The sequence below is a fragment of the Carlito syrichta genome, unplaced genomic scaffold (genome assembly GCF_000164805.1).
Source record: "Carlito syrichta isolate Samal-C Ts95f unplaced genomic scaffold, Tarsius_syrichta-2.0.1 Scaffold123630, whole genome shotgun sequence".
Classification (NCBI taxonomy): Eukaryota; Metazoa; Chordata; class Mammalia; order Primates; family Tarsiidae; genus Carlito; species Carlito syrichta.
The window spans coordinates 125,333-137,447 of NW_007067726.1; the positions used below are offsets into that span (position 1 = coordinate 125,333).

At 56.9% G+C, this 12,115-nt stretch overlaps 2 protein-coding genes across 2 annotated transcripts in view; one reads left to right on the forward strand and one right to left on the reverse strand.

Moving 5' to 3' along the window:
* Positions 1 to 12,115, forward strand: part of ACSF2 (acyl-CoA synthetase family member 2) — a 53,675-nt gene that overhangs the window by 35,871 nt on the left and 5,689 nt on the right. The window contains exons 2-9 of the mRNA XM_008048479.2: positions 4,135 to 4,330; positions 5,065 to 5,118; positions 5,572 to 5,690; positions 5,825 to 5,990; positions 6,550 to 6,645; positions 6,797 to 6,954; positions 7,234 to 7,325; positions 7,626 to 7,702. Of these exons, the coding sequence (XP_008046670.1) occupies positions 4,135 to 4,330; positions 5,065 to 5,118; positions 5,572 to 5,690; positions 5,825 to 5,990; positions 6,550 to 6,645; positions 6,797 to 6,954; positions 7,234 to 7,325; positions 7,626 to 7,702 (958 nt within the window). The remainder of the gene's footprint in view (positions 1 to 4,134; positions 4,331 to 5,064; positions 5,119 to 5,571; positions 5,691 to 5,824; positions 5,991 to 6,549; positions 6,646 to 6,796; positions 6,955 to 7,233; positions 7,326 to 7,625; positions 7,703 to 12,115) is intronic.
* Positions 7,899 to 12,115, reverse strand: part of CHAD (chondroadherin) — a 6,087-nt gene continuing 1,870 nt past the window's right edge. Inside the window, exons 3-6 of the mRNA XM_008048482.2 lie at positions 11,351 to 12,115; positions 9,094 to 9,257; positions 8,697 to 8,842; positions 7,899 to 8,444 (exon numbers count right to left, since the gene is read on the reverse strand). Coding sequence (XP_008046673.2) covers positions 8,701 to 8,842; positions 9,094 to 9,257; positions 11,351 to 12,115 — 1,071 coding nt within the window. The 3' untranslated portion in view covers positions 7,899 to 8,444; positions 8,697 to 8,700. The remainder of the gene's footprint in view (positions 8,445 to 8,696; positions 8,843 to 9,093; positions 9,258 to 11,350) is intronic.

The window sequence follows — 12,115 nt, forward strand, 5'->3', positions numbered from 1 at the left end:
TCGAACATCTCCGACCTTTCTCCCTCTAGAAGCCATGTGATGCTGCCCTGTCCCCAGGAATGAATCACTGGCCATTTGATTTAGGGGCAGTTCACCCTTGGGTGATTCAAGCCCCAAGGCTGACTTCCTGTCCTTAATCGGGGAGAGGTTCCTATCCCCAGTCCACTGCCCAGTTGCTGTTCAGGGCTGGCAGCCTGGAACCTTGGGGCAGAAACCCTGGAAAGGGAAACTGAGGCAAATCACGCTGCTTTGACTAAGCAGAGAGGGGACCTAGGAGGGGTAGGAACAGCCTCATCCTGGGCCCTGCGCCCTCCTGATTAAAGGATGCCTGGGTACTTGTCAAAACCATGGGCTACAGTCAATAATGTGTCCACATCGGTCACCACCCGATGTGGGATCCCATCTCTACAAAGAATGAAACATTAGCTGGGCGTGGTGACACACACTTATAGTCTTAGCTACTCAGGAGGCTGAGGTGGGAGGATCACTTGAGCCCAGGAGTTCAAGGCTACAGTGAGCTATGATTACACCACTGCACTCCAGCCTGGGTGACAGAGCCAGTAAAAAAGAAAAAGTATCACCTGAAGGAAGGTGTGACACTGGTCGAGAAAGTCCCTTTGGATGTCCCTGCGGGTGAAGGGAGGGGTGAGTCCATAAACACCGACCCTGGTGTCAACATCCATTCATCCCTCTTCAATTCATAAACAATGTGGGTCTACATGGGCCCATGGGTAGAGAAAGCCCCTCACCCCAGGGCCTGGAGTTTTCAGGCCCATCTCATCCTGCTGGGTTTCAGTGTCCTCTGTGATTTCTGCTGGGTTCACATTCTGGTCACCCCTCGCACCTAGTCTTTCAGAGGATTCCCCTGTACTGGGATAAAGGCCTGCATGGTCTGGCCCTGACTCACCTCTTGCAGCACTCCCTCTCACTCTGTGCTCTAGCCACGGGGCCTTTGCACAAACTCTCTTCTGCTGGAAATGCCCTCCTCTCCCTTTTTTGCTACTTAATATTTCCTCAGCCTTCAACTCTCAGCATAGGCATCAGTTCCCTAAGGGAACATTCCTTGAACCTCCAGGTGATCCCAAATTCCCTTGTATGGATGCTTCCAGCTTTATAAACCATGTTCATCATTACTAAGAAAGTGCACTCTCCCTTATTCCCACCAGACTCTTTGCTCTTTAAGGACAGGGACTGGATTTGGTTTTGTTCATTTTTTAGCACTGGGCCTAGTGTGTGGCAGGTGTTTCCTAAATATTTGTTGGAGGAATGAATGCTAGTTAATTACTCTGTAGGGGTGAGGCGGCCATGATATGGGTAGCCCAGGTCTAAGAGGCTACCCTAACGCAGCTCAGCTGGGACAGAGAACGGGCAAAGGCCGAGATGCTGAGCCTCTGCTTCACGGGGGTGGAGTGGAGGGCGGGGTCTACCCACAGTCTGCCTCTCAACTCCCGTTTCCCGATTTACCAGACTGTCTCCACCCAGAGGAGCTGATGTGTCTAATTCCCCACAGGAACAAGAAGCTCCTTAAAGGAAGGACTGTGGCCTATTCTTTCTCTAGTCCTAGCACAGTATGTGGCACATATGGGTGCTCACCGAGTGTGGGTTGAATGAATTAATGAATTAATGGTCAATAACCACATACACGGATGGTAAAATGCCTGTCCATCACAGAGCACGCCACCATTCCCAACGCACCTCTGCAGGCCCGTTCACACTTGAGCCTCCTTGTACCCCATGGATCAGACAAGGCCATCTATTCATCCCTGTTTAGCCAGAGAGTAAACAGGCAATTTGAAGTAGGAGGCTGGGAATGGTGACTCACGCCTATAAGGCCAGGACTTTGGGAGGCGGAGGTAGAGGATTGCTTGAGGTCAGGATTTCAAGACCAGCCTGGGTAACATAGCGAGACCTCATCTATACAAAAAAAAAAAAAAAAAAATAGCTAGGTGTGGTGGTGTGCACACCTATAGTCCCATCTACTTGGGAGGCTGAGGCAGGAGTATCGCTTGAGCCCAGGAATTCAATACTACAGTGAGCTGTGATCATGACACTGCACTCCAGCCTGGGCAACAGAGTGAGGTCCTGTCTCAAAAAAAAAAAAGTGGAGAGAGTTCAGTGGAGCAGGAATGGAAGCAGCAGGGTCTCCCCCAGCCTGACTCACTGGGGATCACATCTTACCTGGTAGTGCTGGGAGGAGGTCAGAAGTTCCAACTTGCTGTTCCTAGGACTGCCCGGGCCTCTGCCCAGCCATTCCTACCCGTAACCTGAGGTGGACAGCAGCCCCAGGTAAGGGGTGAGGTGACTGGCACTTAGGCTCCTCGGCAAGGAGCCCCAGTCCTAGACTTGAACCCGAGGCTGCTTCCCACGCTTGGTACCCTCCAGCTCAGCTCTCCCAAGTTCTGGGTGCTCCTGTGTGACGTCTACCTCCTTTGCCTTTTTTTTTTTTTGAGTCGGAGTCTCACTCTGTTGTCCAGGCTGGAGTGCAGTGGTGGTACTCATGGCCACCACAGCCTCAACCTGCTGGGCTCAGGTGATACTTCCGCTTCAGCCTTCCAAGTAGCTGGAACTACAGGCACACGCTACCACACATGGCTAATTTTTCAATTTATTGTAGAGACGAGGTCTCGTCAAGTTGTCCAGGCTGGTCTCAAACCCCTGGACTCAGGCGATCCTCTCGCCTCTGCTTCCCAAAGTGCTGGGATTACAGGCGTAAATCACTGTGGCCGGCCTCCTTTGCTTTAACTGCCTGATTTTGACCAAATTCTTACCTATCTGGAGACAGAACTTGCCTGCTTTGCAACATCATCTGAGAGTGGGAGCCAGAGCCCAGGCGCCATTTGGAGCACAGGGGCTTGCTTCTTCATCTGCAGGCTCCCAGCTTCTCGCGACATCTGGTACCTGGCACCTGCCAGCCTGTGGAGCCACAGAAGCCTCCCAGATTCCTCTCCTAGGGCCTTCATCTGCCCTCTTATTCTTTCCTTTTCTCTCTCCTTTCTTCCTTCCTTTTTTTTTAGAGACAGGGTCTGGCTCCGTCACCAGGCTGGAGTGCAGTGGTGTGATCATAGCTCATTGCAGCCTCAAACTCCTGGGCTCAAGTGATACTTGCTCCTCAGCTTCCCAATTAGCTGGAGCTACAGGCTCACACCACCATGCCTGGATAATTAAAAAAAATTTTTTTTTTTTTTTTTGAGTTGGAGTCTCACTCTGTCGCCCAGATTGGAGTGCAGTGGCTGCTTCCGGCCACCGCAGCCTCGATCTGCTGGGCTCCAGCCACCCTTCTGTCTCAGCCTTCCAGGTAGCCAGAACTACAGGCATGTGCTACCACGCCCGGCTGATTTTTTGATTTATTGTAGAGATGAGGTCTCGCTGCCCAGGCGGGTCTCAAACCAGCGGGCTCGGGCAATCCACTCACCTCAGCCTCCCAAAGGCGCAGGATTACAGGCTGAGCCACCGAGCCCGGCTAAAAAAATTTTTTTTTGAGTTAGAGTTTCACTTCGTCACCCAGGCTGGAGTGCAGTGGCACACTCACGGCCACCCAGCATCAACCTACTGGGCTCCGGCGATCCTTCCGCCTCAGTGAACATCTGACTTCTTAAATCCTGTTCTTATTCTGTCTTTGACCTTCAAGCCCAGAGAAGAATAACTGGCCCACTAAGGAGCCCAGAAACCTAAGACCTTGTATTCCAGCATCTGTCCAAGCATGGCTTCACTGGTTCCTCTAGAAGGACCCCAATGACCTCTCTGTTCTCTAGGAGGCAGGGGATGGGCAGGGGATGAGCAAGTTGACACAGACAATTAGATCTTACAGAGCATGGCTTGCCTGTAAGATCTATCTGTCTGTGTCAGCTTGCTCTCCCGGGCTTCCCTAGGGTACCTCATCCTTCCCAGGAAGGTGAGGGAGGCCCATTGCCCCCAGCTTCGATTAATCTTGCCCCCATTCTGCTGCCTTGGGATTAGGCTTGAGGTTGGGAGAAGGGTCTTGGGAAGAAGGGGCTATAGACTTAAGAAGATCTGGAGAAAACCTAGTGGTCTCCAACATGATGTTGGCAGCCTGTGTCCCGGCTGGATACGCCACACCCTTGGTCCAAGGAGGCCCACCTGGCACAGTGGAGCTCATAGCCTCTCTCCCCACAGTTCCGGAGAGCTGGATGGTGGGGCACCCCTGCCCATTGGAGGCCTCAGCTATGTTCAAGGGCGCACCAGAATCCGTCTCATCAGCAAGACTGTCGGCCGGTGCCTAGATACCACAGCACAGAGGGTCCCGGACCGAGAGGCCTTGGTGGTTCTCCACGAAAATGTCAGGTTGACCTTTGCCCAGCTCAAGGAGAAGGTGGGTCCTGACCTTGAACCCTCTAAGCGGGCAGGTGCTAGCTCCCAAACTGGGCAGAACCAGGAGCTCAGGCACCTGGCTATGGGGAAGCATGCTAGGGCCACCTGGGAACCCCAAGGGATGGCAGAGGTGGCCCCTTGCCTCCTGTATCTCAGTTCCTGGGACACTTGTTAACCATGCCTATGCTCAGGCTCCACTGCAGAGCTGCCGAGGCCTGGGAATCTGCCTGTCTCCTTGTTCCTGGTAGTTCTGTTAAGAAGCCCAGAGCTAATGACTGGGAGTGTGAGTCATGGGCTCCTTGCTGCTGGCCCTCATCCTCCCTCATGCCCCCATCTGTTTACACCAGGTGGACAGAGCTGCTTCTGGCCTCCTGAGCATTGGACTCAGCAAGGGGGACCGACTGGGCATGTGGGGACCCAACTCCTATGCATGGGTGCTCATGCAGCTGGCCACCGCCCAGGCGGGCATCATTCTGGTGAGGAGGGCCTTGCCTGGCACAGCTGGGTATGTGGGGTGAATGTCATTCAAGGGGAGCCCCTCCACTCCTTGGCCCCAGGACCAAACCAGTGCCCGACTAGTTTCTGATCAGGTAGTGCTTTCTCCTGAAGCCCCCCAAAGGAGGCCTGCAGGGTCAGAGGGAACAGAGTATGGCCTGTGTGCCCCCTGAAGGTGGAGGGGCAGTAGGAAGGCCTGACCTGCCCAGGACACGGACACACCCTCCCTGTTTCCACCAGGTGTCTGTGAACCCAGCCTACCAGGCCATGGAGCTGGAGTATGTCCTCAGGAAGGTATGACCATTCCTGGGGAAGGAACCCAGCTGGGGTGTGGCACAGGGGGCTTCTGCTTCTCACAGAGGCTGACGGGAGGGAGAGCATGCATGGGTGGGTGACAAGCAGCGTGTCCTTCCTTGGGCTGTGTGTGGACTGAGGGAGGCCCCAACTCCATGGAGAGGGTGGTTGGTCAGACACAGGCTGGCATGTGTGTTGGGAGGCCTGTGTGTCAGGGCAGTAGTGTATGTGTGTGTGTGTGTCCTGGTTTATGATGCATGTTGTCTTAGGGCGTGGTCGTGGTGTGTGCGTCTTGGGACTACTACATGTGTCTACTGTCTTGGAGTATGGTGCACGTGCGTGTGTCAGAGGGCAGGGCATGTGTGTGAGAGAGAATATCTATAGGGGAGGACTCTCCAGGTCCCAGTCTGGGGCTTCCTGCTGAATGCAGACTGGGGGACTCCCCTTGCCCAGGTGGGCTGCAAGGCCCTCGTGTTCCCCAAGCAATTCAAGACACAGCAATACTACAACATCCTGAAGCAGATCTGTCCGGAGCTAGAAAATGCCCAGCCGGGAGCCTTGAAGAGTCAGAGGTGGGTGCGTCCCGGTGGCGGGTGTCTGGTGTTGAGGCCTGTGATGCTCACTTCCCCCCTGGCCCCAGGGATGAGGCTGGCGTCTCCCACACCCTCTCTCAGCCCCTGCCTCTCACCATCCTCTCTGGCCTCAGGCTCCCAGATCTGTCCACAGTCATCTCGGTGGACACCCCGATGCCAGGGACCCTGCTGCTGGATGACGTGGTGGCGGCAGGCAGCACAGAGCAGCATCTGGCCCGGCTCCGGCACACCCAGCAGTTCCTGTCCTGCCACGACCCCATCAACATCCAGTTCACCTCGGTAGGGCAGAATCACCAGGCCCCAAGTCCAGGCTGACACCTGCCCCCGGCCCCTGGGACCCTTCCCTGGGGGATGGGGAGGCGGAGAGGAGACAGCAGAGGTCTCTCTCCTGAGACCCGCCTAGAGCTGTCCTCTCTGCCCTGGAAAATATCAGCGGCTGGTGTTCCTGCCGCATGCCCAGCACCTGGCCCTCTCATTCCCAGTGCAGTGGCATATTCACTGAACCACCACGGGTCAGAGCTGGGAGAGCTGTCCCCATTTAGCTGATGAGGCAACTGAGACTCAGAGAGCGAATCTGCCTAAGCCTATGCAGCTCACGGCTGGCAAAGTTCTCTGAGCCTCATGACAAGTGGCATGAGACGGGGACTGTAGCTCCCACATTTCTGGACCCTGACACCAGGCACCGTGGTGGACCTTTTATGAATATACTGAATGAACAGATGGATCTGGGACAGCCATCCCTGTCTCCTGACTCCCAGTCCAGAGCTCTTCCAGGTGGTAGCCCGGGGTGGGAAGGACATGGGGAGGAGGCCAGGCCATCACCTGCTTGTCTTATCAGGGGACGACAGGCAACCCCAAGGGGGCCACCCTCTCCCACTACAACATTGTCAACAATTCCAGCATGATAGGGGAACGCCTGAAGCTTCATCTGAAGGTGAGGCGGCGCCGGGCCCAGGCCAAGGCTGCTGGGAGGGGGCGACTGGGCCGGGGGTGGAATGAGGCTTGTGGGCTCCCTTGCAGCTGGAGGAACTGGCTTCGGGGGCAGCTGACCCCAAGACAGACGGGCCTCCTGTCTCCACCACCAGACGCCAGAGAAGCTGCGGGTGGTCCTGCCCAGCCCTCTGTACCACTGCCTGGGTTCCGTGGGGGGCACGATGGTGTGTGTGATGTACGGTGCCACTCTCATCCTGTCTTCTCCGATCTTCGATAGCAAGAAGGCTCTGGAGGCCGTCAGCAAAGAGAGGTGGGCACTGGTGGAAGGCCACCGCAGACAGATGACAGCCCCTATTCCTCACTCCTGGACCCTGATGCCTTTCCAGGATGACTTTTCCCTCCAGCCAGGAGACCTGGGCACAGGATAGTGGGGGACCCCAAGAGAGAACCCATTCCTGCCTCAAGAGGTGCTCCTGCCTGTTCCCCTCGGTGTCAGCCTGGGCCCTTGCAGAAGGTTCACAACAAGGGCGGTGACAAGAGAGAGTTCCTTTCCACTTCCAAGCCTAATTCTCAGACCTCCCCCACACAGAGGCACCTTCCTGTACGGCACCCCTACGATGTTCGTGGACATTCTGAACCAGCCAGACTTTTCCAGTTATGACATCTCGACCATGTGTGGAGGTGGGATGGGGCCAAGGACAGCCCAGCATGGGGAGGGGGATGCTTCCCTCCAGGAACAGCCTGGGTGAGCTAGATGTGTGCTCAGTCTTCTATCTGGGGGTCAGGAAGGGCACTGTAGAAGCATGGGTGGGAGGGAGGCAAACCCCCTGTGTCCCTGGCCACCAGAACAAGACCGGCAGCCAGGTGTAGAGAAGGCTCGGGGTCGAGGGAGAAAAGGGAATGTTCTTCCTTCAAGGGAGCTGTGGGTGGGGGCACCCTGGGCCTGAAGAAGGAGCTGTGTCAGCCCTCTCTCTGATTCAGGTGTGATCGCTGGGTCCCCTGCACCCCCAGAGCTGATCCGAGCCATCATCAACAAGATCAATATGAAGGAGATGGTGGTGAGTGGGCTAGGGCTGTAGGCAGAGGGCAGGCCAGGCCTGGGGTGACATCAGACTGACAGGCATGGGGATGAGCCCAGGCCAGGTCTCCAAGGGACACCTGTTCGGCCAGCCCTCCTTCCAGAAAGCAGATGTGAGACAAGACAGTCTGACCTCATCAGCGCCTGGCAAATCAAGGAGACAGGCAGCAGGGGAGTAAATATCACACATACATAAATTTATATTTATAGAAATCTGGGGGAGAAATGCAGCACGGGAGGTGGGCAGCAAAGCACCGATGTCCTGCTAGACTGTCCTGGCAGGCGGGAGCTGGCAGAATTGGGGTATGGGCTGAAGACCCTTTCTGGAAGCAAGGGTTGGGTCAAGGGTCTGATGTTTGCTTCCACATGGTGGGGAAAGAGGAACGAAGGAAGGATGATTCTGGAAAGGTGGCCATCCTGATGACCACTCAGTTCTGGTTCTGATGGATTTGGGGGTCTCGGCAACAGCCTCTCTAAGAGGAGTCAGGAAGTGGGGATGGCATGGTGGCTGGGGAGGGGCTCTGTGTCTTCCCCAGGACACTGCCGGGTGGCGCTGGGTTGGTAGTGGAGTGTCCGAGGCTCCCTGCCAGGACGTGTCTAGATGTGGGCAGCTCTGTGCATCAGCAGAGGCTGTGGGGAGAAGGTGGGGGTGGAGGCAGGAAGGTCAGTAGTCTCTCCGGCAGAAGGCAGAGGCCAGTCACCAGGACTGGCTAGGTCAGGACCTGCAAGAGGCAAGGATGGATGTCAGGCCTCCAAAACCTGGACAGTGGCTGGAGAGCATGGCGGGAGTCCTGCGAGAGAGGTCAGGGAGTATCCTTTTCTCCCTGGGAGGGGGCCCCAGTCCACCTGTCCTCTCTCTGCAAAACTGGAGGGTCTGCCTGTCCCTCTAGGGGGAGGGCATTTCCTGGGAGATACCAGCTTACTTGCTGACATCTCCAGAGAAGGGAAGGGGAACCTTGCCACCTAGCCCCCACCTGTTTAATGGCGGCCGGCTTTCTTGGACCTCTTGGTGGGAAACTTGCAGCTGCGGAAGGCGTCCGTGTCACGGATGTGCTGGCCCCTGAACTTAGCCGGTGAGGCGCAGGTGGCATCAGGACGAGAGGCCTTGGCTTCCAACCACCTGGAGAGACAGAGAGTAGGTGAGGGAGAGCTCAGGGGAAGAGACAGAGAGTTATGGAGCCAGGACTGAATTTGGTTCCAGGACAGTCTGGAGCTGTCATCTTCACTTTACCCATGGGGAAACTGAGGCTTTCATGCCCATTAGGTAACAGATCCAGGACGTATGCCTGGGATGTCTTAGTGCAGAGCCAGTGTGACTCCCCCCTGTCACATGAGAGCTGGCTCTGGGGTTTGGCACGGGAGCATTCTCACCGCCGAAGGCCCCGGAGCTGGCAGGTACACTTCCAGGGGTTGTTGGTGAGGGTGAGGGTCTCCAGGTTGTCAAAGGGGAAGTTGGAGGGCAGCTGGTTCAGGCGATTATTCTCCAGATGGACATGTTTCAGCGTGGTCACACCCAGGAAGGCACCGTCTGAGAACTGGGGAACAAGATGACATGAGTGAGCACCCCAGCCCCGATGTCCAGCCTCTCCCAACTCCATCGCCCCAGAGGGGCAAAGTTCCTCTCTGATCATGAGCAGTGGTACCTTGAGGAGTTTCCCAGTTTTCTACTTTTTTATTTTTTTAAAGTGAGAAAGCAGGATTTACTGAAAGGACAGAAAAGCTCCCACAGTGGGAAGGGACCCGAAGGGGTTGCCCTACTTTTTACTTCTTTAATTTTTAAACTTTTTTTTGTAGAGACAGGGGTTTTGCTCTGCTACCCAGGCTGGTCTTGAACTTCTGGCCTCAAAAGATCCTCTTGCCTCGGCTTCCCAAAGTGCTGGGATCTCAGGCGTGAGCCACCACACCTGGTCTGCAGTGTTCCAAGCAGTGCGACCAAGTGGTTTCAGATGATCTAATCCCTGCAACCCCCTTTGAGATAGGTGGTGTTATTTCCAATATGAAGATGGGAAAAAAGGAAAAGTTCAGTCTTTTGCCCAGGGTCACATCAGCGGGTAAACAGTAGCCGCAGGACCACACCCAAGCTCCTCTGCCCCTGGCACCACATCCTCTGCACAAACACTGGGATGGCAGAGGCAGCCACAGTTTGGCCCCAGCAGCCTAAATTGGTACATGGTGAACACAGTGTGTGCTTGGTGGGGTGGGCAGTGGGCCCAGGCTCCCCACAGTCCCAGGGTCCCGGGACTTCCCCCAGCTGCGTCCTCACAGCTCCTGCCCTGCCTGCCAGCCGCTATTTGTGGAGCCACCTTGGTGGAGACTTGGGCCAGGTTGGACGGCTCCACAGGAAACGTTCTACTGGTGCCCACATCTTGGCCCAGGCGCCACAGTTCCTGTCTGGCCTCCCCTGCCCCAAATCTGTCCCTGATAGGCTCTCCTGCTGCCCACTGAGAGACGACTCTGGCACTGGTGGGCCACAGGGGACTCCAGCGTCAGCTGGGGGGGGCTGGGGCTGAGGAAGGGCAGGCTTGGGCAGGCTACACCCACCCCAACATAGGTTGGCCGCTGCCCAGGGAGGATTCTGCCTACATCTCCATCCATGCCTGTGCCCTCCTCCTGCGGCCTGGGTTGGGTGTGAAGTTCTCTAGTAACCAGACTGTCCTCTCTACCTTGTCCTGGTCCCCATCCAAACCTCCTGGCTGGAGCCCCTGTACCGGGGTGATTTTCCAGCCCCAAGGAAGGGATTCCGCTCTCATCCAAGCTAGCCCCACCTGGCCAGACACTGGGCATCCTAGGGGAGGAAGGACTGAGTGAGGATGCAGACAGGAAATGGGGTGGGCACAGGGCAGTCAGCAGCCTGGGGGACAGTGAGGCCCGGCCAGTCTTCCCTGGGGGGAGACACCTGGGTCTTGTGCCAAGGGTTGGTCATGGTGCTCTTGCCTCTGCCCGTTCATAGAGTCCATGGGCACCAGGCCCGCAGCCTAGGCAGCCCTGGGTCCCCATGTCTTGACCACCCTACTCAGTGGAAGTGGACCTGGGAATGCAGTGGACTGTGTGTGTGGACTGGGAGGGGCCACCCGCCAGGGTCTCTGAGGGCATGGAGAAATCCCTCCTCAGGTATTTGCTCCCTTTCACTTCCCAGCCCCCCACTCTACCTTAGCACACAGCCCCTACCAGGAACAGCGTCTCTTTGTGGGCCTGATGTGCCCAGCTCCTCTGGAAGGCTCCTCAATAAACAAACCTTCCTTTATGGGGTAGTAGTCTTACTGGAGACGGAAAACAGCAGAGGAGGGGCGGAAGGCCCAACAGGAAGAGGCCGAGGCTGCTCCCAGTGGGGGATTTGGGAGCACGGGAGATGCCTCCTAGGAGGCCATTTGTGGGAGCTAGGCAGCCCCAAGCCTTCTATAGGTAGGACTCCCAAGAGGTCAGTGGCTGAGACTGGCGGCCAGGTGGGGATTAGGGTGGAACTATGACGAGGTGAGGAGCAGAGGTGGCAGTGCCTCTGGCCTTGGGGATAGCCCAAGGGAAAGAGAATCTGAGGGGGTGGGGGAGGCGGTGCCAGCTGTGGCCCTGGCTCCTGGGGCCTCCAGGAAGGGAAGAAGGAGCCAGCAAGGCTCTGCAGCCAGGAGCTCACCTTCTCCAGGTTGGTGTTGTCCAGCCAGAGGGTCTCCAGGTACCTGCCGAAGGACTGGAAGGCGTTGTCGGGGATGCTTTTCAGGGGGTTGTGGGACAGCTTCAGCTCCTCCACCACCCGCAACTTGCTCAGGGCAGCCGAGGGGTAGCTGGACAGCTGGTTCTTGTCCACGTGGAACTTGGCGAGGTTTTCCACGTCGTCCAGGGACCCCGGCTGCAGAGAACTGAGTGCGTTTTCTGACAGGTAGAGCCAGCGCAGGTCCTTGGTGCCCTGGAAGGCGCCAGGACGCAGCTCTCGGATCTTGTTGTTGTTGAGCTGCAGAATGAAGAGGTTGACCAGTGGGGACAGCAGCCCCCGGGGCAGCTCGGTCACCTTGTTGTGGTCCAGGTAGAGGTAGGTGAGCTCCGTCAGATCGTCGAAGGCGCCTGCGCGCAGCACGCGGATGTCATTATGGGACAGGTACAGGTAGATGAGCTGCTTGAGACCGCGGAAGGCCCCCGCGGCCACCTCGCGAATCTGGCAGTGCTGCAGGTGCAGCGACACGAGGTTCGGCGTGGCCCGAAAGGAGTTGGCGGCCAGCACCGGGAAGTTGTTGCGCTGGAGGTTGAGCAGCTTGGTCTTCTCCGACACCTTGGGGATCTTCTGCAGCCCCACCTTGTCGCAGATGACGTGCTGCAGGTCGCCGTGGCAGTGGCAGTTCTGGGGGCAGGCGGCCAGCGCCGGCAGCAGGCCGGCCAGGAGGCCGAGGCCGAGCAGGAGCACGGG